Below are 26,193 nucleotides of genomic sequence, written 5' to 3'. Positions count from 1 at the left end.
TGTCCCCAGCATAATGGGCAGCCCCAGCGCAGGAACACTGAACAGGGGAGAGTTTGCAAAGTACTGGACCTTAAAGTAATGTCCATGACTAATTGGCTTTTAATTGGCTCTGCTGTATTGTTATGGAAACATCGAGCTGCACGAAAACCCACCTGCTTCTGGTGCTGAGCAGATCTGGGACTGAAGTAATTCCTGACTGATTAGAAAAGAACTCTGAGGAATTATTAACTTTGCATTCACAGACCTTTAACTCAGCTCTTTTAGAAACTTACTCGGAGCAGATCAAACAGCTGTGTGTGTACATTGCCCTGAGTGCAGTTAGACTCAGAGCTATATTTTATTTTCAAAGTGTAGGACTTGTGGTTTTTAACCAAAATGAGGTGTGACTTTTATTTTTGTACTGTGTTACCTAAACTGTCAGAGTTCAGGGAATTCAGAGTGGTTTCAGATTTGCTTATCCCCTGCAGGAGTTAGAGACTTTAGGTGCGCACATTTTTGAATTATTTATGACTTCTCATTTACTGTAGAGATTAAGTATGTTTTCACACTGGAGCTGAGTGTCTGTGTGGGTTTTCTGAATACATCTGTCTCTGGCTGGTGCTGTGAGCTCCTCTCCAACAGAAATCCTATGAATGAACTTTCTGTGATCAATCCAGATGCTTAATCTCATCTTTTAAACAGCTTGCTCTGTCAGGCATTAAAGATAAATGTTTAAAAGCATGAATTTTTAGTGGCTGTAATAAAGATCACCAAATAGCCTGGCTTTATGTGGATAGTTATAAAGTATAGTTATAACTACAACTATCGTGGTTACAGTTCTGGGAGTTTTCCTGTTGCTGGCTGATGATTCTCATTTTCTTGCCAAAATCACCATCTTCTGGAAAAAAATCCTTTAAGTGATGGCCATGTGTGCTCTTGCAAACCCTTCCATCTCCCTGCCTGCTGGATACAAGCAGGCAAATGCTGGAATGGTGCAGAACTGTGCCTTGCTGCCCTTCTGTGGTGACTTCAAGCGCTTTGGAGACAGCACAAACCTGGCTGCTAGACCCCCAAAGTGCTGAGCAGCACTGTCAGGGACAGCCAAGGGACCAGAGGGGCTTTATTCAGTATTGTCCTGACCCCCTGACCGACTGCTGGTTAAATAAGAGCGCATCCCTGCCAATCCTGTCAGCCCAGAGAGCAAACACCCCTTTGGCAGCCCTGCTGATGCTTCTGTGAGAATAAATTCTCACTCAAGACCATGCTTATGCTGAGAAAGGTTGGGCCAGGTGCTCCTTGATGTCCCTTTTACCCTGGTATTCTGTGATTTCCAGTCAGGGGGACAGTCCCGTTGGTGAAAAACCTCTCTCGGGAGATTTTTGGAGATCTGCTTTTGGTGCAGTCCATAAGGAATCGCAACAGAGGCATGTGGAAGCAAACACAGCCACACCCCCACACGCCCATGCCAGAATTGCCTGGATACAGCCTGTTTGTCCTTCCTGCTTTTCAAACTCAGATTTTTAGGATCCTGTCTCTCCTAGTGTCGTGACTTGGATTTTACAGAAAGATGCTTGAAAGCCCACAATCAACAACTAATAACTAAAATACTGTGGCGTTCTGAGCACTGATAGCTCTGACCAGGGCACTTGACATAAAGCATGGAAGCCAGAGAAAGCAGAGCTGTGCTCCTGGGGATCATTTCCTCAGCCACTGCTTGTGTAACAACCCTCACCCCTCGTGTGTTCCTTCACGTAGATGTGTGCTGTTTAATCCCCAGGAATCCTTCCCTTATCTCCCGTGTACTGCAGTGTATGCCAGTAAAAATCAAATGCCCTGGGAGCCTTTTAACGTCCTCCAGCAGTGTTCTTCCTAACAGAGTCAGGGTGTACTTAACAGCTGGGTGAAGATCCTACTGAATTCCACTCTGAAAGCTTAAAAAATGTGCCAAAGCTCTGTTTGATGTCTGCAAAACTGCAGCTATCCCTGAGTGTGCTACAGACTCTGAAAGCACCTACTCACTGGCATGTTAATTCCTTCGGGATTTATTTCAGTGCCCCACAGATTTAGAGCCTCGTGGATCTGGACTGACAGAAAAGAAAGATGGCTCAGCAAACAGTGTGCCTTCAGCTGGCTGTGAGTTACTTCTGACCGGGTCTTCCCAAGCATTTGGGAAAATCCAGCAGGGATGTGTGAGGGGAAAGGCTGCAAGCACCAGTTTTGCATCTAAGTTGGGTATTTCTTAGGAGGTGTGCAAGGGCTTTTTGGTGCCTGCAGGTTGCCAGTGCTCCCCCAGGAGAGCTGTGCTGGGGGTGTCGCAGAGCAGAGGAACAGGAGGCGCTGGGACACCTGAGCTGAGGTGCCAGAGCCAGCAGCTGCCTGCTGGGAACGTGGGGAAGGTGCAGCTTCCACCCCTCAGATCCTGTATCAGGAAGCAACAATTACCTCACCCCGTTGTGTTTGGTTTGTAAAAACATCCTCAGAGCTTCAGAGAGTGCTGTTCCCTACCAGAGACTCTGTAATTCTGCATGCTCCTTCAGTCCAAGCTCCATGCCTGCTGTTTGGATGCCTATCAAAATAGTTTTAAGTTTCCTGACAGCAGCCTGTCCTTTGCCTTCTTGAAGTATTGTTCTGGTTGGTGACTGTGAAAAGTAACTCCCAAACTCATTCACAGAATTTCTCAGAATACTCTGAGTTGACAGGAAGTCACAAAGATCAATCTTAAGTGAATGACCCAGAGCTGGATCAAACCCAGAACCTTGGCATTATTAACACCATGCTCTGACCAACCGAGCCCGTCTCAGGGCCAATTATTTCCCTTTGCAGATAATTACAAGCCACTTGCCAGTTCCTAGAGACCAGAAGATGCTGCCTAGTGATTCTGCACTTATTAGGATCCTACCTGTGCTTTGGCAGTCAATAGAGCAACTTCTATTTTGTCTTTTGTTGGTGATACAAACACCAAACATACAAAGTTGAATAAGAAATGTTACTGGAGGTCAAAAAGCCGGTGACAGGAGTGTGGTGTGACCATACACAGCTGCTCCCTGCGTGCAAGAACTGATTTCTACCACTGTGTTCAGCACTCTGCTCGTCTCCCTTCTCCATGGCTGGACCTCTGCTTGTCTCAGCAGCTCCTCCCATTTCTTTCATGATCCCCAGTCCAAGCAGGTTTGCATTGTATTCATCACCAAATTCATTTAAATTTATCCAAGTTTAAATTTACATAGACCCTTTTCTACTGCAGCAGAACACCTAAGCAGGTGCATAATTTCAGCCAATTATGGCATTTTATTGGCATAACCCCAGTTTAATTTGAGTTTAGCTCCATTGTCTTGGTTGCAATCCTTACCTAAATAAGGTTACACTCCTTAAACACTTTGCTAAGTAAAGATTTCAGTACTACCCTTTTCAAATAGTTCACCCAAGTTCAGGTTATGGCTTACACAAGTTCATTTACAGCTTTACTCAAGATTGTGCTTTACAGGCCATTTTTCAGTTTCTGTAATATGTTTATACTGCATTCATTCCCATGATGATTTAATAGCATAAAATCATGGTTTGTGTGGGGCTTAGGCAAACTTCAGTGCTTCTCTTGGAAGTTCTCCCCTCTCTTCTATCAGGCAGGATCCCCTGGACTCTGCAGCAGGGTGGCCATGAGCAACATCACTGAATGTTTGTAGAAAGTCATCATAAATTAATACAGATTTTTAGCGGAGGAAAAAATGGGTAGGAGTAACATGTTTGTGTCTCTGAAAAAACAGATGCCATGAAGAGAGGTTACTGTCTGAATGTGTGTAACTCCAGGTTTCTGGATGATTTCCAGGAGACCAAATACAGTATTCCAAGGCACTCTAAGCTAAAATGGTTAAGCAACTTGACTGTGGGAATAAGCACACAATAAATTACATTTAAGAAGTGCAGATTGGGCACACAGCAGGCCAGCAAAGACAGACTAAAAATGCAATCCTGCTCATATCAGCATTAGCTGGACAGTGTGGCCAATATTAGTGAAATATTGCTCAGATCTTGATGGTTTGTCCATTTTTTAAATGTTTTTGTATTGGAAATGATATGGCTTTTCTAATTTTTAATGAATAATAACCAGTATTTTTAAGCAGTGCGTTAGTCTTCAATCACTTTTAGTCAGCAAGGTTTCTCATAAGCAGCAAGTGAGGGAATACAGCTTGGGAAAATCCCTGAAACTTGAAGTTTTGCCATGCTAACCGTGATGTGCTTCAGTGAACAAGGCCTGGGAGGGAGAGAGAGATGTATTGTTGAAATTGGATACCAAAAGTGCACAACTTCTGGACCCAAGGACATTTTGCAGAAAGCAGAAGATAAAGGAGCTAACAAAGACTCGGGATAGGTGTGTTGGAAGGTCCCTAGCTGGGAAAAAGATAATAAAAAGATGGAAAAATACAGACTAATTAAAATACCAATAAAATAATTCAATAACCAGTAGAGGATAGGATAATAATGGTGACGTAGCAGCATCAGCTGCTGTGTGTGTCAGCACAAGGGACTCGTGACCAAACCCCTTTGACACCAGAGGGTATCACTGGGATAAAACCAAGATCAGCCATGGTCCCTGTGAGAGGAGCCAAACGTTCCTGAGCAGTGTCATTCACCCAGCACCGAGCCCGTTCTGGAAGGGGTTGCACAGTGACCCCTCCGAGCCACCCAGGGCGAGGTGTGATCCTGGTAATTAGCACAAGGTAAATGAAACCCTGACAGGAGCCCTTGCAAACAACTCCAAGTGGTAATAGGACTTCATTGCAGGACAAAGCAGCAGGTAGATTTTATTAAAATAACTCTCATTTCTCCCCCCTTCCCCACACTCACCTCTGCTCTTTTCAGCTGCATTTTAACTGAACAAGCAAGAAAACCCTGATTGAGCAAGTAGGTGCTGCCCTGGAAATTGCATATAGATGATTTAACAGGGGGATGAAAAATTGGAACAAAAGCACCTTCCACCCTTTAACACTGCCCGAGGCTCAGTTTCTCTTTGAAAGGCTTGGCCATGGAGCAGAACTGCAGTACTTGGGGAGGAAATATCACCCAGCTTCTGTCAGAAACCAGAAACAGACACTAAATTATGTCGGATTTTGTTAAATGAGCTTTCTGCTTTTGTTTTGGATTTTCTACCTCCACGGTGTAGAATCTTCGTGTCCAAAGCACATCAGAATGACCTTAAAGGTAATTAAGAGATGCAAAACCCAGTTCTGAGAGTGATTCTGTTTCGGCAGCTGTATATTTAAGGGATGACAGAACGCACCAACAGTGGGGGATTAAAAAGGAACCTTCTGTAGGTGAGATCTTTAATCCTACATGGCTCAGTGCTCCTGTTTTACCCCCTGAGCACTGGCTGGGGTTACGTGGCCATCACAGGCTGGGAATCACAGAGCTAATAAATGAGAGAGGTGGACATAGTTGCTAGGAAGATTGCTCATGGGGAAGGTGGGTAAGCAGGATTCCTGTTTTCCCAGTCAATATTATTTTAACAAAAGGCTTTGGCTCTTTGCTTCTCCCTCTATCGCTCTTTTTTTTTTTTTTTTTTAAAGCCAATGCTTAATTGCAGTTTTTCCCTCATTACTGGAGCCTCCACATGCAGCATCCCAGCTGTGTGTGAAGGGGTGCAGCTTTTTTGGGGGGACACATCGTGCTCCCCATCACAAGCAGCCCCTGCCCTCCCCAGGAGCCCCACAGGGGGCAAAGACCCTTCCTCTGGACACTCTCACAGGTATTTAGAAACAGATACTTCCTCTTGTTTTCAGAGAGCTTCCTCAATAGATTTCCACAGGAAAAGAGGGAAATCTGTATGAAAAACAGGAAGCAGTTCTCAGAAGCTTTCTGTAACCAGCACTAGGAGGAAGACTTAAAATAAGTGTGGTTGTTTGAAGCAGTAGGTGATACCAGTTGTGTCATCTTATGTAAAAACAGTGATTAAATTTAACATCATAGGGCTGCAGGAGAATTAAAAACCTCAGGTGTTTATAAAATATATTTGGTTTTTCATTGTAGTTGACAGTAGGTGACCAATACTGAAACTTATGTAACCAGGTTTTTACACCATATTTTCTATTTTCACTTTACTGCCCTGGGCAACACTTTGGAAAACTTCCCAGCTGTCTCAGTCTTGGATGGGATCCCAAACTTTCTAATGCTGATCCCATTCCTCTTGGCCCCAATATAAGACTTAATCTTTTCCCTTGGCTTTTTGACGTTCTATAATGCAGTCTCAAATCCTGAGATTTATGCCTTAAAAGAGAAGACAGGTCAAGATAAAACCTGACAAAATCTGACATGCAGAAATATTTGTTAATTAAAACCTTCCAGAGGTTTTGCACTGATCCTTTCTGATCCATCTTCAAACTCCCACAAAGTTCCAAATATTATGGAGTTGTTCTGGATTTTACTGTGGGCACTGAAAAGGGAGGGGGAATTTGTAACTCTCCACCTTAAAAGCAGGTACAGTCACACTAGGAAAATGTTCCAGTTCATATCTGCTGCACTGGGAAGCTTCTTAGGCTGTGGAGTGTTAGGTAGGTGACACAGGCCCATCAAAAGTGGGGATACAGCATCTGGAATGACAATTTTGGGGGAGAAGCTTTTAAATTTGTAAATCCTTCAAACGAAATTTGATGTTACTTTTACTGTCACTTTCTACATTTCATAAAGCCAAACATCAGAAAGAAGAAGATGGATTTGGCCTTTACAGTATGTTGTTTGCACTTGAGAACTTAGGGATAATATATTCTGTGCTTATTTCTATAATACAGAAGATGGTAAAAAATGAAAGCAGAGGATGTGTCTGAGTTCCACTGCTAGGCTTTAGTAATTAGACACATTGTGTTTCCAGAGATATATGAAATAAAAGTTCAAAATCCTCACAATGCAAAAGCATCTGAAACGAAATCTCTTTTATCCACTCTACTCAGCTGGCAATGCTGCTGGTTTGATTTTTAAAGCCATACCAGCAGCAGCCCAGAATTTCATGGAAACACTTCATATTTTACTTTTTGAAGTCTCCATCAGAGCGAGTGCAGAAGGCTTTGGAGATCTGAGCGAGTCCCTTTGAGGTGAGAGCACAAACAGGAGTGATGTGCTGCAGAGTTCTGGGCTCCTTTCAGCTCAGCCCCACAAGAAAGCCTGATGGGTTTGGTTTGCTGCTCCAGCTAAAACTGTTGGAAGCATTGGTGTTTGTCAAGAGACTGTTTCATCTGAGACTGAAAAAACAGCAGCAGGGCTTTGGAGTGAATGTAGGTATTTCTTGGTTTTGTTTTCTTTAGATACTTTAAACAACTAAATGGGGAAAAAAAATCAATACAGTCTGTGCAAAGTGCAATGTTGTTGCAGTGTTAAGCCTGAGATTTATCAGCAGAGCCCCCTTCTCCCTCCAAACCATCATTTATGGTCCTTTCAAATGCTCCTGATTGTTGTGAGTCCAAGGAATCAGTGCAGTCTTTTGCTGCAGGAATGTTTGCTGCCCTGTGATGTGCCAGGGGTTCAGTAACTGAGTGAGGCCCTAACAGTGCCCTGAGAGAGCATTTTCACACCCTGCAGTGATCAGCCTGGCATGAACAGCTAAAGGTAGCACTTAACATGCTCTGCCTGCCTTTTGGATTGTAAATTCCTCGGAACAGGGCAGGAGTACATTAAACATCATATATCTGGAGGGTCATTAAGAAAAGCTGCTGGCAGTAAACTGAGCCAGCTGTAGGTTTATGTCCTCCAAGGATTAATGACAGCACCCCACGAGCATGCACGAGTCTGCTTTGCATTAGCAAAGGCTCATTGAGCTGCATTGATCCTGCCCAGAACTGAGGGAGTCAGACTAAATACTGCTTACTTTCAGGGCTCTCATCCTACCAGGAACAGAAGAGACCTTAGTTTCAGATGTGAGGGCCACTGTTAATGCTGGTTTGAGAAGTGACGGGCTCCAGATGTGACGAAGGGTCAAAGCCAGCAAAAAAACCCCAACTGCTGCATAAATTTGATTTTCTAGGGGAAGCATTTGTTTAAAATGCCAGATCGTCCCAGATCTCCAGTTAAAACCCAAACACATCATTGGGAACAGAAAGAAAGGATATTCCACGTGCAGATCTGTTTCAGATGACTTTTCAACCACGTCATGCCCCAGTGCCTCAGGCAGCCTCCAGGTGTGAGCAGCAGAGATGGCAGAGAGCACCTTGTGATGAGAGTGCTGGCACCTGCTGCAAGAATTGTCCTTCAAACACACAGAGTCATGGGAATTTAGCCCCTTGGTCCATAGCAGTGTAGGAGACACAATGTCCAAGTTGCCAATATCCCCTAAACCCACTGTTCACTTCAGCCCCTAGAAAGGCCATGCAGGATCAAAGGTTACCCCAGAGTGTATCAGCGATGTTTGGGATGGTTCCCTGAGTCTGCCCTTCCTCGGTAACCCAGCAGAGCCATCACATCTCAAATTCTGGGGTCTGTTACTTCTGCAAGAACTCTATTTGTTCCCAAAACCAGGCCAGAGAGTCCACAGTGCTGGTGCTGCTCTCGTTGACTTCTCATGTCACTACATTATTGCAGAAGAAAATGTAGAAACATCTCAACATCCACGAGATGCCAGCCTGAAAGATATTTACTGTGCAATCATTACAAGGGATTCAGTGCCTGCAACTCTCCTCAGGTTTTAGGTTTTGCCTGTTTAGTTTTAATAATAATTACAGTGATTGTATTGCCTCTGGCAGGTGCATCTTTCATGGAGCCTTTGGGTTTCCTCACTTCCCGGGGCTGATGGAGATGTGAGACCTCCTTGCTCTTCTACTGCCCGAGGGCTGCCGGTGCCAGCAGCACCTGGGGGTGATTGGCACCTCTCCAAACTATCCCTGATGTTCCCCAAGAGATTCTCTATAAAAGCTGCTGAAATCAGAGTAAAATCATTTCGAGGCAACACATTTGCCTTCTCTTCTACAAGATGTATAAAACCCAAACCAAACCTTACAATCCTCCAGTGCAGACCCCAGGCTGCCTTCAGACCCATCTCAGCTTGTGCAGGGGGTCATTTCCTGAGCAGTCACTCTGGAATTCACATTTAGGTTGCTTTAATTAAATTCTTTTTCATTCCCTGTGGGTCTGTGCCCACTTGGGAAGTGCTCTAAGGATTGATTTTAGCGTCATACATAAAACCTACCAAAAACACACATAAGCCTTAGTGGAGCAGCACGTGCAGTTATGTATTTGTACTTATTTGCCAGCGTAGCATCAGTAACAATGGGAACAAGTTCCTTCAGTTAAAAGCTCAAAACAGCCCACAAAGGAAAATTTCTCCTGTCCCCTGGTGGGGATTAGATCTGCAACTTTGAAATCTGATAGAATGTGGTTTATTTTTAAAAATTGCATTTCCTGAAGAGGAAAACTACGATGCCAAGTTTACAAACCTGATGAGTTCTTCTTGTAGAATAGTTTGGTTTGAAGGGACAGACAGCCATCAACTAGTCCAAGTGTAACTCTTCTAAATCAGTGATTGCTTTTTAAGTTGTCTGTATTTGATATTCATGATGGAGTTCTCCAGACTTCATAGCACACAGCCTTCCCCAAGACATGCATTGATGTGAAGAGATTTTAAATGAGATTTTTCTGAATAATCTAACCAGATAATTTCATCATGCTCCTTTATCATACAGACATTTATCTAGGACTAAAATATTCAGGCTACAGCCTGTGTTTTATATCTTTGGTTCCGGCAAGGACACTGTAACCTCTGTAAAAATAGATTTCTGAAATCACAAACTTGAATGTCAGGTTCAAAATATTCCCAAGTCCCCGGCCAGGGTTGGACAGCACAAAGTAAGATGACCCATTACACAAAGCTCCTTTCTCATTTTGCCTTGTAAAGCATCGTGGTTGTTCTGGTGACATGGGTGGTTACAATGACTGAAATAAGTCTGACAGTACAGTTTGAGTGGTTGCAGAATATGTACCAATAAAAGGCACTGCTGTGGCAGCAGTGGCACTGCTGCAATTCCAGCTCCTTGTGCTCCCAAGCAGTGCTGGTGGGGGAAGGTTGGAATGAGTGCTCTGCTCCTGTTGAAGTGGATGATGCTGAGTGTGCTCTGTGGTCAGTAACTCCTTTGGTGTCATCTGCTTAAGCTCTGTGTTTTACAGCACAGCTCTCCTGTCTAGTTCTTCCCCACTTGTGGAGTCAGGCTATTCTTATATCCTTGGAGGGGTTTTAAAGGAAAAGAGGATTCCCCATTAATACTTCATTCCTTTTTTCAATGAGATATAATGTTGTATTTTTACCTCAGGACTACCTGGACTAGAAATGAGAAAAATCCCTCCTTCCAGGGTTATTCAACACCATTTTCTCTCCCTGACAGTCCCAATAGGGTGTGAGAAACCAAGTTAAACTTGCCTTTATGTGCAGAGAGAGGTGAGGCACTTGGCTATGCCTCACACCTGGTGAATGATATCACACAGATTATTGAGCAGAATCTTTAATATTGGATATTTATGCACATATCAAGCAGCTTGGAGTGAAGTGAGCAAACGTGCACAGAGAAATACCAGTGCTGTCTGTGCCAGCCAGCTGCAAACAGCATGAGGCCCAAATGAATGGAAATATTAAAGCACATATTCTATTTCTGATAAACACACAGTGTTCTGAAAATGCTCTGCTTGCCCCCAGCTCTGTCTGTGTCGAGAACCTCTGGGCCAACACTCTTACAAATGATCTTTTTCAATTATGTGGGGAAATATTTGCTGTGCCAGCATGTCAGAAACACTAAGCCTAGCTTTTCAGATTAAATTTTGCTGTAGGCACGAAGGGCTGAAAAGGCTCCCTGCAATATTGGTGTGGCTGTCTCTCACACAAAGGCTGACATCTCCATTGAATGGCCTCTGCTGGTTCCCAGCCCAGCAGGGAGCTCCTGGGCTCTGAATGGAAATTAAATAAGTGATTGGAGACTGGACAATAGGCATCTGCCAGGACACGGCCAGAAAGGGAAAGCCTGACCTAAAGGCAGGGACTTGTGCAGGGTTTTGTCACACCAGATTTGGGCTGGACTCTTCAGCCACCTAATCCTGTATCCTACTCTTTATGTCCCACAAGGAGAAGCTTGTGAGGGGTGTGCAAGAAATCCTGTGAGAGGTTGCTGTGAGGGGAAGTTTGGGCTCAAGCTGAGAGTCAGAGGTTTCCCCAAATTTGAGCTAATATTTACCACTGTAGCTCAGAAATTCTCCTTACCAGAGGAACAGTTAATCCATTTTAAATCCTGCTAATCTGCAGGTATCAGTGGTATTTGTACATCTGAATGAGAGGGAGTTGTTTCAAAAGAATTGAACAGCATCTCTAAGCTTGTAGGTCATCTTCAAGGTGATTGTAGGAGCAGTAACTGATGTGGGGAATAGCTGCCTTCTTCTGGGGTCATTAAAATAGCTTTTCAGAAGGGGAAATTGATGTGAAGGGACAACACCCAAAGCTGAGGTCTGAAGTGAGTCAGGGCTCAGCTCAGAGCAGGGGTCCTCTGAGATTACAGGTGTGAGGTGAGCCTGATTCTCAGAGCTGTGACCTTGGATTCCTGCAGATGAAGCCAAGGTGATGTTAGACACTCAAACTCTTATTTGTCATTTTATGTATTTTAAAGGCTCAAAGGCAATACCTGTAGATCCATTTCCCCTGCTCTTCATGTGTCTGGTGCATCGTTAGTCCTCCCCTGGCCTTTTACTGCAGTATTGCAGTAATTTCCATGGTGACTCAGGTGGAGATGTCATCTTTCTATTTAATACCTGCTAAGTGGGTTTTTTAATTGATATTTTAGTTGCTTGTTTAATCTGTGTGACCTTTCCTCAAGCTCAGCATGGTGCTGGAAGGTGCTCCAAGCTAGTGGGACCCACTGGGTGAGAGTCACTTTGGTTTCTGTGTGCTTTGAACCTGCCTCCTGCTTTCATGCCCTGGCTCACAGTTCCTGTGCTGAGACACTGAACAATTCTTCCCTATTCATCTTCTGGATGAAAATTTTACAGACCCATTTCACACCTCTCCTCAGCTCTCTCTCTTCCACATCTGCAAGTGGCTAAAATCATTTCCACGCCTTTTTTTTTTCACACTTCTTGCCTTTTCTAGGCCTCTTCCAGTTTAATTGGTTTAGGTGAAAGGATCATGAATTTCTTTGTTCTGATACAGGTGTTCTGTGAAGGTGCATAATTATTTTCTTTGTATTGTTCTCTATTCCCTTTGTAATACCTTTGAATATTTTATTTGCTTTGCTCCCTGCAACTTAATAACTGAACAGACACATTTCCTAGAGTTATAAAGCTCAAAGATATAATTCTTCAGCAGTTGTAATAAGCTCTGAGTTTATCACTGTATCTGTTGCACTGAAGCTGAAAGTGTTGTTTGGGTTTGGTTTTGGTATTTTTGCCCCCCAAATGAATCTGATTTCATTTATGTGGTACCTGCCACCATCCCATCACTCAGTGTCCTAAGATCATTCTGCAGTTCTTCACAGCTGATCCTGGTTTTTCACATCTTGACTAATTGAGCAATTTAAAAATCTTTATTTCCAGTATTATTTCACCTAAAAATAAAATTGTAATCACAATATTGTAGTCTTCCTTACCATGTGATATAAAGCAGATTTCTCCAGCTAAAATACAGCCCAAACAAAACATGTTTCCAGACTACCAGTCATGGTTGAAATTAGGGTAAAGTCAAAGTTCCATACCCAGCTCACCCTCGACGGCAATTCTGATCCGAAACCAAGCTTTGTGATTCAGATGCACTTTTAGTGGAGACATGAATCAATTTACCGAGCTGGAACTTCACTGAGTTTAGCTCCAGAGATTAGTTCAGACTCACCTCTGAACGATGGTCTCTTCTGCAGTGTTTAATGAGAGAGAAACAATCTGATATGTCCTGGGGTTTAACATCAGACAGGGTACAGCTTTTTAAGCACAAACTAATCTTTTAAAGTATAAAACCTGTAATTCATTTACAATGCATTTCACCCACTAAGTACATTACCAGTGTGTGCAGTATGCATTTGTTTGATCGAGGAGGAAGGGGAAGCCCTTTAAATTTAAGGATGCACAATTTAAGCTTTTTTACACCTGTTTTGTAGCACTCTCCTCTGACCTGGCACTTTTTTGTTATTATATTCTGGGCCAGATCACGGGTTTACAGTTTCACTTATAAAGTAATGGAAAAAATAAAGCATTTTTGTAAAGCTTGGCAAGGCAGCATGTGTTCCCAGGGTCCTGGGAGGACTTTTGTCACTGAAGAGTCGCTTCATTCTAAGCTTGGTTAAAAGGCAAACCAAAATTCAAAAGCATTGGTTTGCTTAACTTCACCAAAAATAATAAACCCCTGGAGTGAACTCGGGTCTCTGCATGTTGAGCTGACGGATGGTTCATAAACCTGCCTTTAAAAACACTGCCGTTCCTGATTTTCCTTCTGTACCTCAGCAGCTCTCCCACCTCGCATTCACCTTGCCCATTGTGAGCTGTTACAACACAGGACCCGGTTAAACTTCGCCATCCCTGTGCCAGCATTTAAACTTTGCTTTGAGCCTTTCTGCAGCTGCCCGAGGAGATTGGGGTGCCCAGGACAAGGACACGCCGTGCTGCTGCTGCTGCTGGCCCGGAGCGCAGGCGGCATCCGCACCTCCTGGCTGCTCGTGTTCTCCACGGAGCCTCCCCGGCAGGATCGGGGCTGGAAGCAGGAGGGGTTGTGTGTGCAGCAGCACACACAGGGGAGGGAAGCCGAGCTGAGCTGTGCCGGCCCGGTCCCGTCCCCGCGCCCCGCCTTTGCCCTGCGCAGCTCCAGCGCTCGCCCGCACGCTTTGGTTTGAGCTCCCGTTCCCCGGGTCAGAAAAAGGCTGGCGAGGCAGGAAGGGTGAAAGAAGGTGATGCTTTGACAGCTCCTTTTTCATGGTAACGAGCAGAACCGCTCCTTCTCCCCCCTCTGCTCTCCACGGCCTTTTCTTTCTTTAGAGAAGGGAAGAATTCAGCTCAGCCTTCCAGGCACTGACCAGATAAGCGGGAGGGCTCGGGGTGTCTTTGTGGGCTCTGCCCGTGGAGTCATTGCTTTGTTTAGGGGTTATTTGCTGTTTGTTTCCTGCATATGATGACAGGTAAATGTGGAGGAATAGAATTAAAGGTTTGGCTTGAGCACATGAGACAGCAAACCGTCAATTACTTCCCGGTGATTGCTGCTCCGTGCGTCATGTTCGCTCAGGAAACACAGATCCATCAATTTAGCTGGTCCATGGGAACCTGCCACAGGAAAGCTCCCTCTGCTTGGAAGGGGAAGAAATAATTGCTGCCCTTCTAGCATTAATAATTTTCTGTTCTAAAAACAACATCATTTTGATATAGAGGTAATTTGGATTATAAGCAAGGTGCACCCTACCTAGGAGAAAATACTTGTTTGATGCAAGACATTGCTGCTTGCAGAAGCAGGGCCTTAACTGGTAAGGCTGGAGAACTGCAATTTAAACATAAATTACTTTTAATACTTCAAAACAAGTGCCAAGCCTTAGGGACTGACAGTTCCTCAAATTTCTAAACAGTACAGGTCTAAACTCTCAGGATGTTAGATCCTTAATGATGGGTTTTTGATGTGAAATCAAAGCTTAGATCATTCATATCCCACATAGTATTTACTTTAAAAGCTTTATACTTATTTAATTTTCAAGTTTCCTATGTTTAAATGCATTTGAAGCATCCTTTGGAAACTGTAAATCATGATGAACAAAGATCCCCAAACCAAAGAGAGCAAAGCAGGCAGGGAACAAGGGGAGAGGGAGGAAAGCAGCGAGTGTGAGATTGACAGCACAGGAACAAACCTGGTGTATAATTCTGCTGCAGAGAGATTAATCACAGCTTTTCTGAGAGATACCAATCCCTGGCTGCACTGAAAGGTCTATTGTTCAAAGTCAGTGCATTTACCCAGGAATATCCTGCCAGTGGTGGGAATATTTCACAGCTGGAAGACTTCTGAAAAACCTGTCACATCCCAGCCAGGGCTCCGGCAGCAGAGACACAGTTTTACTGACAAAATAAACTAAGAACGTTCTTTTTCTTGATTTTCTTATTCTTTTCTTCTCTGCTGACAGAGACAGCATTGGAAATTAAGCAGAGCCAAGCCATGTACATTCATTAATGGAAACACAGACCTTTCACACTAAGGACCAGCTTCTCTCCTAACTTTTGCTTATAACAGTTTGAATATTTTCCTTTTTTTTTTGTTTGGTTGAATTAGAAATCTGAGCAAAAAATAATTTGCAACTAAGGAAACTGCCTCTTCAACACGAAAGCCAAGTGAAGTATTTAATTTTATTTCCTTTTTGTATCTTAAAGTGGTGGTTTGAGATTTGATTTATTAATGTCATTCAGTAGTGACAGGGGGGCTCATGGGTGACAACAGAGTGATGCCCCACAAAACTCAGGTGTACCCTTGCTGGAAATGCCACCCTTGCCTGTTTGCCACCCTTCCAAGCACAGAAATGGGTAGCAAAACCTCCTCTTCTGCAATTTTCACAAGCATTGGCTTTGCTCTAATTGCTCCTATTTCTGCCTCGTGTAATTTTGTGCCAAGCAGTGCCCCTTGGACCTACCAGCTCCAGGAGAGTGAAAATACTGTACTCAGAGCTTGGCTTAAACCTGACAGTGCTGTGCTTCAAACTTGGCTGCCCTCACCCTGGGCAGCCCCAGATACTTTTCTGTTGTGCGATCTCATGCCAAGGACGTGTGGATGGGGTCAAGTACAGAGAGCAAAAGCAGAGCAGATGTGCAGTGAGTCCCAGATATTTCAGTGTTATGATTAATGGGACACCATGAACCCTCCCTGAAACACTCTGCTGTGAGCAGAGGCTCTGCACAAAACAAAGCACAGGGCCTGATTTTTATTCTGGAGATTTATTGAAAGGTTTGGGGTCTTTCCTCTGAAATCTGACTCCCAACACTCGGCACCTCTGTTCTTGAAAGGGATGATGTGTGGCCTGATGGCAATTAGCACTCCAAGCTCAGGCAGCCTTCAGAGAATATTTTTCTCCTCAAACAAGGAGGGACTGCAACCCACAGTCAATCACAGCCTCCACACCTTATTTTTCAAGTGGTTTAAGAACAATGCTGTGGAGGCTGAAATTCTTTGTTCCACAGAAGTAACTTCCTAATGATGCCTCGTTGCTCAAAGCTTACAGTTGGCATTTATTGGAAGATTTCTTTTTTAATAAAGTACATTCCTATGTGGAATGCTGAGCAGAACACAGGCAGATGCTGGGATACAGATACCTGCAATAATGGTTAAGCTTCAGACCATGCTTTATGTTTTCAATCTCTGAAGTTGAGCTGCAGCTTTGTGATCCCTTAAGGCCACACATACCTATTCATTTTTATCAGAATTTGCCAAATTTTCAGATGGGTGTTATGAAAAGCTACAAATATGTATACAAATTCCTTTTTTTTTTTTTCAAAGGTGAGGAATGGTCTCTGAACTAAAGCCAGTCTCTTGATGCATTTTACAACTTTCAGGTTGCTTGACTTGATAGGTTTCACATCTGGAACTGTGAAAATACCATAGAATTAGAGTGTGGTTTGGGTTGGAAGGACCTTAAAGTTAATCTTTAGATGGTCTTAAAGTTCCCCTGCCACAGGGGAGGTGGAACTGGGTATCCCTGGATATCTCTTTTCTGTAATAAAGAACTGAAGCAGATACATTGACCAGCTCCTCCTCCCACCCTCCTTCCCCCCACAGCCTCAGTCTGTTTTGAATTTCCAGTTTGGGATTACCTCAGGACACAAATTTGTAAGACCAGATCCATGTAATCCAAGCTTTACTTATAGTGCAGGACATCCTTTTCTAGCTTTCTTCTCTGGTTTGAGGACATCACTTTCCTTGGGATGTGACTGCAGTTTCCCTTAGTTTTTTCAGGGGCTGCAGTTCAGAATAACTGAGGTTCAGATTCCCAGGCAAATCCAGAGAATCGTGCTGAGTATCACAAAAAGGACACCCCCAGCCAGGCATGAGACAGGCAAATATCAGTGAGGATTTTAATCATGCTGCTAATCAGGCAGATGAGACACTGATAAAGTTGAAAGGACGCCCAGGAGAATGAAGGGAAGGGAACAGCACAGCAAACATGGGCAGAGATTCAGCAGCAGTCCCAAACAGAACAAATATTTGCAGGGCTGCTGAGTAACTGTCTCGTGTCACTGGAAGTACAGGAGTTGCCTGTACTGTATTTCCTCCCATCAGTGACATTTATCAGCTCAGCCCCAGCCTCCTCAGAGCCCAGGCAGGTTTAGAGGCTGGGTGCCTCAGCCCTGGCAGTGTCCTGAGGAACACGAGGGTATTTACAATCTTTCCATCTTGGCTGGGCTGTCCTGAGGATGGGGTTTAAGAACTCAGCTTGTGGGTCTGCAAGTTCCCAGGGAAGCCATGGAGTTAATTAATTTACTTTGCAGGTATTTTCCCAGGTTTCCAGGTAACTCTGTTACTGTAACACAGAGGAGCTTTTTGAGAGTTGAAGTGAAGGATGAAGTGGAATGGTTGCATGTGCATCTATCACCTCTTTCTCGGGGTGGACGACTCTGTTAACACCTGGTTGAAGCACGATGCTGAAGGAGAACACCTCACTTTCAAATCAAATGACAAGTTTGAGTGGTCAGGTCCTTCATGATTCCACGCTTTTTTTCCTGCACATCAATTTAAAGGGTGTTTTGTTGAATTTTGGGTTTGGTTTGGGTTTTTTTAAGCATAACATCTACAAGTTTCCCTCAAACATTTCTAGGGTGACTTCACTCATCTTGTTACATCATTGTCTGTTTTGGGATGTTTTCAAGAGATAAAGCCTCCTCCCCTGCAGATCACTAATCCTTCTGTATTCTGAGATCAGGCTATTTTAGCAAAACAAATTAGTTTAATCTCTTTGAAAATCTGGGTTTTCAGCATCTATATTACAAATTACCTTGTCTGTTTTGTATTCTGAAGGAAAGTGAGATAGGAGCAAAGAGTAATTAATCCCTTCTTACTGCTTTAGTAGAATTTCTCCTCTCCTCCTTTTCATGAAGTAATTTTCAAGTTTTATGAAGAAAATAATGCATAAAATCTCTTCCCTTTTATTCCTTCAGCAGAATAAAAAGCTTAAAAGAACGGAGAATCCTCTGCTTGTGCCTAAGTGTAGGTGATCAGCACTGTTAGATTTTCAAAGTAACTCATGTGAATTGACACAAAAATAACATACACTAAACCCACCCGAGATATGGGTGGTTTATTTGTTTTAATTTCATCTCTGGAGGGGCTCAGTGGAGTAATGAAGTACTTCATACAAAATTTGTGTGCAAGTGCCTGACTGAAGCACTTGTCAGTACCCTGGTCCTCTCAGGATCTTGCCCCTGGTAGTTTTAATTCAGATTTTTGCCAGTCTTAGACATACAGGGAGTATAGAAGCCCCAAGTTCCAGCCACAGGTTACACTTTGAGGTTATGTATTATTAATTTGTCTGATAAAACTGAGCTGAAGAAAAGGTGAATTTCAAAAATCCTGCTGGCTCTTCAAAGCATCTGTTAGGGGAGGTTTGGCCAACTGGCACGGGGCAGCCAGGTCCTGTCAGGGGCAAGCTGTGCCCATTGGGCACAAGGTGCCTGGGATGCAAGGGCCACACAGCCAGTGCTGGATAGGGACAGGTGCTGCAGCCCAGAAAGCCAGAGGGGTGTAGCTGAGGGCTGGTTATGATCCAGGACCACGTCTGGTGCTGGTTCTTGCAGTAACCACAAACCAGTGGCTCTGGAATGGGAGCTCTGCTGTCTGAGGGTCACAGCCTCTGATGGGGACTCCAGTCTTTGGGTTTGAAAGGGGTAGGGGAGGAATTTTTTTCTTTAAAGTTATGTTTGTGTATGAAATCAGTCTTTCTGCTTGGGGGTCATAAGATAAGCCAGGTAATAAGATTGTGCAGTAAGAGAGTCTAGTACTGGGAAAGTCAGAGCAGGCGGATGAAGGAGGGAGGTGCACAGCTGTCATCAAGCTGCTGCCTGAATTTCCAGGCACTAATTCAGGGAAGAAAAGCTGCAGAAACCCTGACTGCACATCCTCTTGGGAAAAAAACCAAATCCCTCTGGTGTAGGAGGGGTTAGCATGATTCAAATCGTGCACAGGAGGGCGGAGGAGGCAGCTGTGAAAGGCAGCTGCTCTCTGGGTATGGGAGGACAGAACCGACTCCTCAGCCTTGGGCTGTGGCTTTGTCAGTGCTGCAGCAGGGCTTGCAGGGCACTCTCATCCTCCATCCCCAGGAGGGGATGTGCTGGGGGCTGCTGAGGGACAGCTCCAGCAGGGCCAGCAAACAGAGCAGGACGGGGCTGTCCCTGTGTGTGGCACTGCCATGGTGCTCCCGCTGCTCCACTCCCTGCACAGCAAACACGGGCAGCCAGATGAAAGGGGGATTTAGTGAGAAGCCAGGGAAAGCCTCCCAAGAATAAACACTGTGTAAGTAAAAGCCCAGGAAAAAGGCCAGGGAAGTGGCTACACTTCCATTGTCAAAGCACACAGGTTCCTTGGGGATAAATGAACTTGCAATTATGTGAACGGATTTGAAGGTTTTGCTGTTATCATGGGAAGTTTTGAAAGACTCTTGTGTTTGAAATAAAAGTAGCTCTTCCACAGAAAGAGGTGCTATACATTTTCTACAATGCCAAATTAATGTATTTAAATTGCTCTGTACAGTTCTCTCTACCATAAATAACAATACCCTCCACTATCCCTTCTTGTGAAATCAAAATGCTCCTTTAAAGTGTTCCCAATGAGAGTAATCTGATTTGCTTGCTTACCTTACGGTTCTTCTATGGCTAAAGACCCACAAGTAGTTTAAACTTCACATGATGGGAATATATTCACCTGCTACTGCTAACTTCTTCAAAAACATGAGGCTCTGTGGTTTTTGGCAGAGTTCTTTGTAATAAAAAACTTCTCACACTCCTTAGCAGAAAACAGTATCAGCTACAGCAAAGTTAGAAAATAAAATGTGATGACATCAGTTCATCCAGAAGAATCTGAGTGCTTTTGCAGATGAGCCTCTGCAATTAATATTTCATTTCACTCTCTGTGAGCTCAGTTCCCTGAGTGCCCTCATTCCTACTGATTGACATCAGTCCCTGCTCCCTGTCTTTACCACCTGCAGGTCTGTCCAGCCTTCGGTGTGGTCCAGCACACACACACCCACAGCTCCCACTCAAATTTTGTGCCATCTGGAACAAATTGCCAAGATGTCCCTCACCTCACAACAGCAAGGAGCTGGTATTGATGACAGTAGTCAAGCAGAAATTGTCCAGATTTTCTTTATTGTCTAACTTTTAAAGTAGAAGAACAGTTCTAGGGTGCCTAAATATAAAACATTACCATTCTGACTGGAAATAACCTACTACAGACACCTTCTTTTGTGCATTAGTGTTTCCTTCCTAGGGCTTTTTATTCTTCACTTAATGGAGCTGATCCTGTACTCGTTTGGAGTATTTCAATATTTCCCTCCTGTTCTTGGATTATTGATTTGGACCTGTTTGGTCCATCTTGTTGTATTTTACAGAGTGAATGATAACCTGAGGAATTATTGAAAAGATCAGGGCACTGTCTCCTGAAAGAGAAGAAAAACTGAACTGCTTCCAGTATAGGATAACCTAAAGCATAACTTCTTAGACAAACTGACACTGATGAAATAAATAAATGGAGAAAATGATGCTAGAGGCCTCAATCTTCATATTTACAGGAGAATACGAGGGGCTGAAACAAGCCTCTCTGCATTCCATGCCAGAAGGATTCCTACTCATTAACACATATACATGCTGATGGATAATTAAGTAATTTGGGAGACAGACCATGAATATGGGGAGCATTTTTGGTATTTTATGACCCCCTTCACTGACCTATGTAATTACTGTGCTGCTGATTAATGCAGCAACATAAATCCTCTGTGAACATTCTCTATTACGAAGTTTATTTCGATTCTAGATGACCTTTCTTTTTATTTGTTACACTGGGATAAAAAAAAAAAATCATTGTTAAATTGTTCTGTTCCCTCCAGTGCTAAGAGAAAAAGAATATTATTAAGTAATCAATTTCTAAGCCACCTCCAGTGTAGTACAGAAAACAGAGCCAACTTATATTTGGCAAGAACAATTCATGTCAAACCAATCTAATCTCCTTTTCTGACAGGGCAAATGGGTCAATGGATAAAAAGAAGCAGTAGATGTGACATTTTTACTGTAGTAACATTTTAATGTGTGGTATTTTTACAAACAATACTTAGAAATCATAGGACGATATTAGAATACATGGATGGTGTCATCTTGTGCTGGAGCAAAACTTAGTGGGGAAAAAAAAGGGAGTTTAGGGAATAGTGGTTAATGATTTGTCCTCTGGGAATAACTCCCTGGGCAGCACTGCAGAAAAATGGGACTTGCTCGACTTCCTAAAACTCTCCTGTAATCAGGCACTGGGAATGAGACACTTTTTATATAATACCAGTGATAAAGACATAATTTCTTGTGATGTCTTTTTCCTCTGAACTCAAGCTTTTCAGTAAGGAATTTATTGAAATTTACCTTTAAAGTTCAGCTGACTCACTAACTTGACAGGGATTAAAAAATAAAAGCTGAAAGATAGTCCAGATGTCTCATGGGGAGGAAAGGGGACAGAAACCTGACCCACTCATTAGAGTAGGAAGATTTGGATGTGCACCTGAAGACAAGAACTATGAACTGTTTGGTCAACTAGGCTGGGTTAGGAACCTAACGATGTGACAGGAACATTTCAAACCCTGGCACCGGAACCTGTGCACTCAGAAGAATTTCATGTGTAAGTCATACAGATTCACAGGAATATGGAAGATGAAATCAGGAACAGGTGATTATAATTACACACTCCAATTTAGGACAACATTTAATCACTTGCAGGTACTTAAGCACTTTCCTGAATAAATGCAAACTGTGTTGTTTCCTGCATTAGGGATTATAACTTAAGGTCATGGTTGTAATTCCAGATCTAAATGAGAGCAAGCAGGTATCAGATGGAGATCTAGAAGAGGGATTTAGATGCTGAAAGAGCTTTTAAAGTCTGAACCTAAAAGAAGAACTCATTTCCTTTATAAATATGAAACTATAAACAGGAGCAGTGTGTAAAGCTCATAGATCAGACTCACTCTTGAAGATGATCCTCTCTGGAAGAAATTTGACTTCAGCTGGAGGAAACCTGGGGCTCACCAAGCCACTTAAGGTGAATTCTTGGGAGACATATCTGCAGTTGTTAATGCCTTTTGCAGAACACCCAAATCCCCCGTTTCCACCACTACCTTGCAGCACTAGCTCTTGCCAAACCCAGATCCTGCTCACAAACTCTGTGTGGCACCTGGCAAGGGAGAAAACTGCTCACTGGAGTAGTGACTGAAACACAGGCTGACTTGAACTAATAGGACAAGTGACACCCTTGCCAAGTGACAGTCAGAACCCACTGGGGTCCCAGCTGTCCCTCCCTCTCCACACCTCAGCCAACCCATCTCTTCCCCTCACCAAGCACTCCTAGCACCTCACCCGAGCTACAGCCATGGATGTGGACTCCTGCACATCAGGAGAAGGTGAATTTCCCTGAGCAGGAGGAGTTTGTGCTGCCTTCGCACCAGTGTGAGCAAGCAAAGGGAGGGACAAGCTGGGACAGCCCAGGCTGTGTGGGGCGGGCAGGCGCCAGGCAGAGTGCTGCTGAACCCTTTCCCCACCCTAACACACAGCTCTGCACTGCTGATTCACTATTTTCTGCCAGTTTGGGCACCTTGGTGCCACCCCGGGGAACGTGTGGAATGATGGCATTCCATATGCTGTGGAATATGACCACAGGCATGCAAGTCACAGTTACCATTATGCATCTCTAAGTTAAACTGTTTACACCAAGAGCTGTTTTACGTGGATGGCGAGTGGGAGGTGCTTTATGGCCAACAGGGAATCTCAAAGCCAGTGGGGCTAAAAAAGGGGTGTAGTTCCCAAATGGTCAGTTCAGCACCATTCCTGAGCTTGACAGTCACTTTAAATTAGCATGCAATTTAAAAATAAGTATTACACATGAAGGTTATCTCACAAGGAACATGTAATTTACATTTTGAACTCACACTCTTTGTTTTGATGTAACCCATAAAGTTCCTGCTCTGCGAGGCCAGTGGACATTCCTTACTGCCTTCAACTCATTCACCTCTACCTGTTTCCAGGTGATCTTTTTTATCCTTCATCGTATTTTGGAAAAGCAATTCCACAGGACAAGAGCTCATAGTAAATCTCTGGTGCTCGTGCCAAGGAGGACATGATAGACCTGACCAGTTGTGGGATCCCTTTTAGCACTAGGAGTTGTATCATTCATCCAGAGACCCCTGACAGTCGTCTCGAACATTACGTGCCCTCACGGTGCTTTTTAAATCCTATAGATGTTTAAATAAATGCTTTTATCTTCTTTGATCTTCTGCAACCATGCAAGTATTAACATACACAATGCTCACAGAAAGACACTGGATAAAATGGTTATTTTTAGAATTTCCTCACTTCATAAAACAGTACAATAGCTATGATGCCACAAATAACTCACTATGAATTCTTCTTATAAGCAAACAGAGGAAGTGTAAGTTTAGGAAGAGACAAGGAGTTCAGAAGAGGCAATTTATTAAAATACTAGATTTAGTAGTGTAAGTAAAAATATATCTATAAATACTGGTTTTGCTTTGGGTCAGTGAGAATATAAACTAGATTTTATCCCACAGGTCAGTCTTAAACTTGGGCAGAAATGCCTAACACTTAATAACCATCTATGAGTCCAAGTTTCATTTGAGATAAAAAGCAACAAAGGCAGTGAACTATTAAATTCATGACCAACTTTCTGGCTTCTGGAAAGATTTGTTTATGCTGTTACAAAAGCAGGGTTTAGTTGAGTAATGTATTCTTTGTTTGAGAATCCCGCTATATTATTTTGTGGGTTTAGGAACACTTCAGCTTCTCTCTTTTCAGTATTACCTATTCTGCCAGTGAGGAAGCAATGAAGTCACAGCAGAGTTTAAAACCACTGGCCAGAAGCTGTCCTTGTGTGCTTTTCCCCAGTTCCTAGGACATGCTGAAGAGCTTTTTAAGAAATGGAGTGTCAGCCATCTGATTGCAGCTGGCTTGGGATGGGACCTAATGACCAGGAAATGCAGTGAAAAAAATAAGTGTGTTGGAAATGGTTTCTGAAGGACTGTCAGGAATTTGTTTTGGGGCTTTCTGGAAGCATTGCCACGTTGAGTTCTGTTGCTGTGTGTTTGAGGAGTAACTTCAGCTCTCTGTAGATCACCACCCTTACTTGGCCTACCTTCCACTGAATGCTCCCAGTTCTCTTAGGGATAGGGATCCATAAGAGGAAACCCAATAAAATGGACAAGCAGCTTCTAATTTCCCTCTGGCTAGATTTTACAAGATGTATTTGGAGACGTTTAATAAGCCACAACCAGAGATTCTCAAACTGACTTGTGTCCCAACACTGTGACTTTATAGGCGCTTTTTGATGGACTCCAACCTACCTGTAGTGCTGCAGTTGTGATTCCAGCTGCTGAATGTATATTTGCAGATGTGGCACCTCGTTAGCTTTCTCTTCCAGCTCCTTCACTTTGCCAAGACTGTTGAGGACGGCGTGTCTGGCCTCTTCCACCTTCCTCCTCATCTCCGCCTGCTCCCTCTTCAGGTTACGGTTGCAGTCTTCCAGGCTGACCAGAGCTTCCTGAGAGCTCTTCAGCTCCCTCTCCAGCTCCTGATTGAACTTGATTGCTTCTTCAATCTGCCCATCCCTGGAGCTCCGGATGAGCTCCATTTCCTTCAGGACACTTTGGAGGCACTTGGTCTGGGAGTGGTTCTGTGTTAGTGGTCTCTTACTCCCTATGAAACAGGTTCCCTCCTCTTTATGGCTGGCATGGCTCTTCCGCAGTCCCACCTGTAATGACCAGGAGCAGAAAGCAGGGAGAAATTGATGGGTTTTAAAGCAACTGACATTTTAATAAAGACTGAAAATGGCTGGATTGTGCTTTGTTGGGGATTTTTTTAATCACATACAGTTGATCAGCAGCTAAAGCTACTTGACCTTTGCCAAACACAGAGACAAGGAAAAAAATCTCTGGAAAGTAGTTTTTAATACCTAGCTATACATTTAGTTTTCAAACTACTCGCTATTATGTTATTGCACAAGTTTCTGTATAGCTTTAATGTCGTTACTGTGGTCTGTACTCAGAAGTCAAGTAGTGTGCTGAAAAAGATATTTCCCATGAAGTTGTGTTCAGAAGAAGAGAGCAGGGAGCAGCTGGGGGGTGTTCTGGAGCTCTCCTCTTTGTCCTTTTGATTCTTCCTGGGGCCTCAGACTCATGACTTCACGTTTGCTTCAGATTTCCTTTCCCTTTTCAGATGAAAATGGTAAAAGTGGCTTTGACCTGCCATGATGGACGTTGTGAAGAGGAGCAGCCAGCTAACACAAGTGGCAGTGTTACACACGGAGCAGTTCTGTGAGTCCTGTGTTAGTATCAAATCAGACCTGATCAGACCTGCCAGAACAACTGGTCCATGCTGCCCTTCACTGCTCTGCCTGTTCCACACTATTTCATGCCAGAGTAATTTAACTGCTTTAAATGTGTATGTGTTTCACTCGAGCCAGTACAGCAGAACCAGCAGAAACCAGCCCCAGAATTAATGGGGCTCTGCAGAGAAGCCCAAGACTGTTCATCAGCCTGCTCACAGAACTGGCTCCCACTCTGAAATCTTGTGACCATGCTCGGAAGAAAATGTACTTCTAAGGTTTCTGAGGCACTTATGACTGAGGCACTGTATGTGCTTGTACAGGTAAGACTCCAGAAGTTCTTTCCCACTTCAGGAAAAACCCTGCAGTGGTGCATATCCAGTATATGGTATCAGCACATCCTGGCTGAAAGTGCAATAGAAGCAGCAGCATTGTACACTTGGGTTTGTTACGCTGAACTCCCCTACACTTTTAACAGAGTGCTCATCAGCCTATCCCATAGCTACATACAATGGCACACTGGTGAAGATACGTTTCTCCTTAAAGCCTCCCTGTAACTAAACTTTGCTAAAAAGTTAATGCCGAGGATGAACGAGCAACTTCGGTCTCAGTCTGGAGGTGGATGGGGTTTTTAACACTGCTTTCCGAGAGCAGCATCTTTCCTGAAGCCACTCGGGGCCACCCGAGCC

At 43.7% G+C, this 26,193-nt stretch overlaps 1 protein-coding gene across 1 annotated transcript in view; it reads right to left on the bottom strand.

Annotated features, from left to right (window-relative positions):
- Positions 1-26,193, bottom strand: part of EFCC1 (EF-hand and coiled-coil domain containing 1) — a 61,658-nt gene that overhangs the window by 15,039 nt on the left and 20,426 nt on the right. The window contains exon 8 of the mRNA XM_017737287.1: positions 24,525-24,983. Within this exon, the coding sequence (XP_017592776.1) occupies positions 24,525-24,983 (459 nt within the window). The remainder of the gene's footprint in view (positions 1-24,524; positions 24,984-26,193) is intronic.

Source organism: Corvus brachyrhynchos, unplaced genomic scaffold, assembly GCF_000691975.1.
Source record: "Corvus brachyrhynchos isolate BGI_N302 unplaced genomic scaffold, ASM69197v1 scaffold266, whole genome shotgun sequence".
Taxonomy (NCBI): Eukaryota; Metazoa; Chordata; class Aves; order Passeriformes; family Corvidae; genus Corvus; species Corvus brachyrhynchos.
The sequence above is the reverse complement of the archived record's forward strand: the minus strand, read 5'-3'. Positions and strand labels throughout refer to the sequence as shown.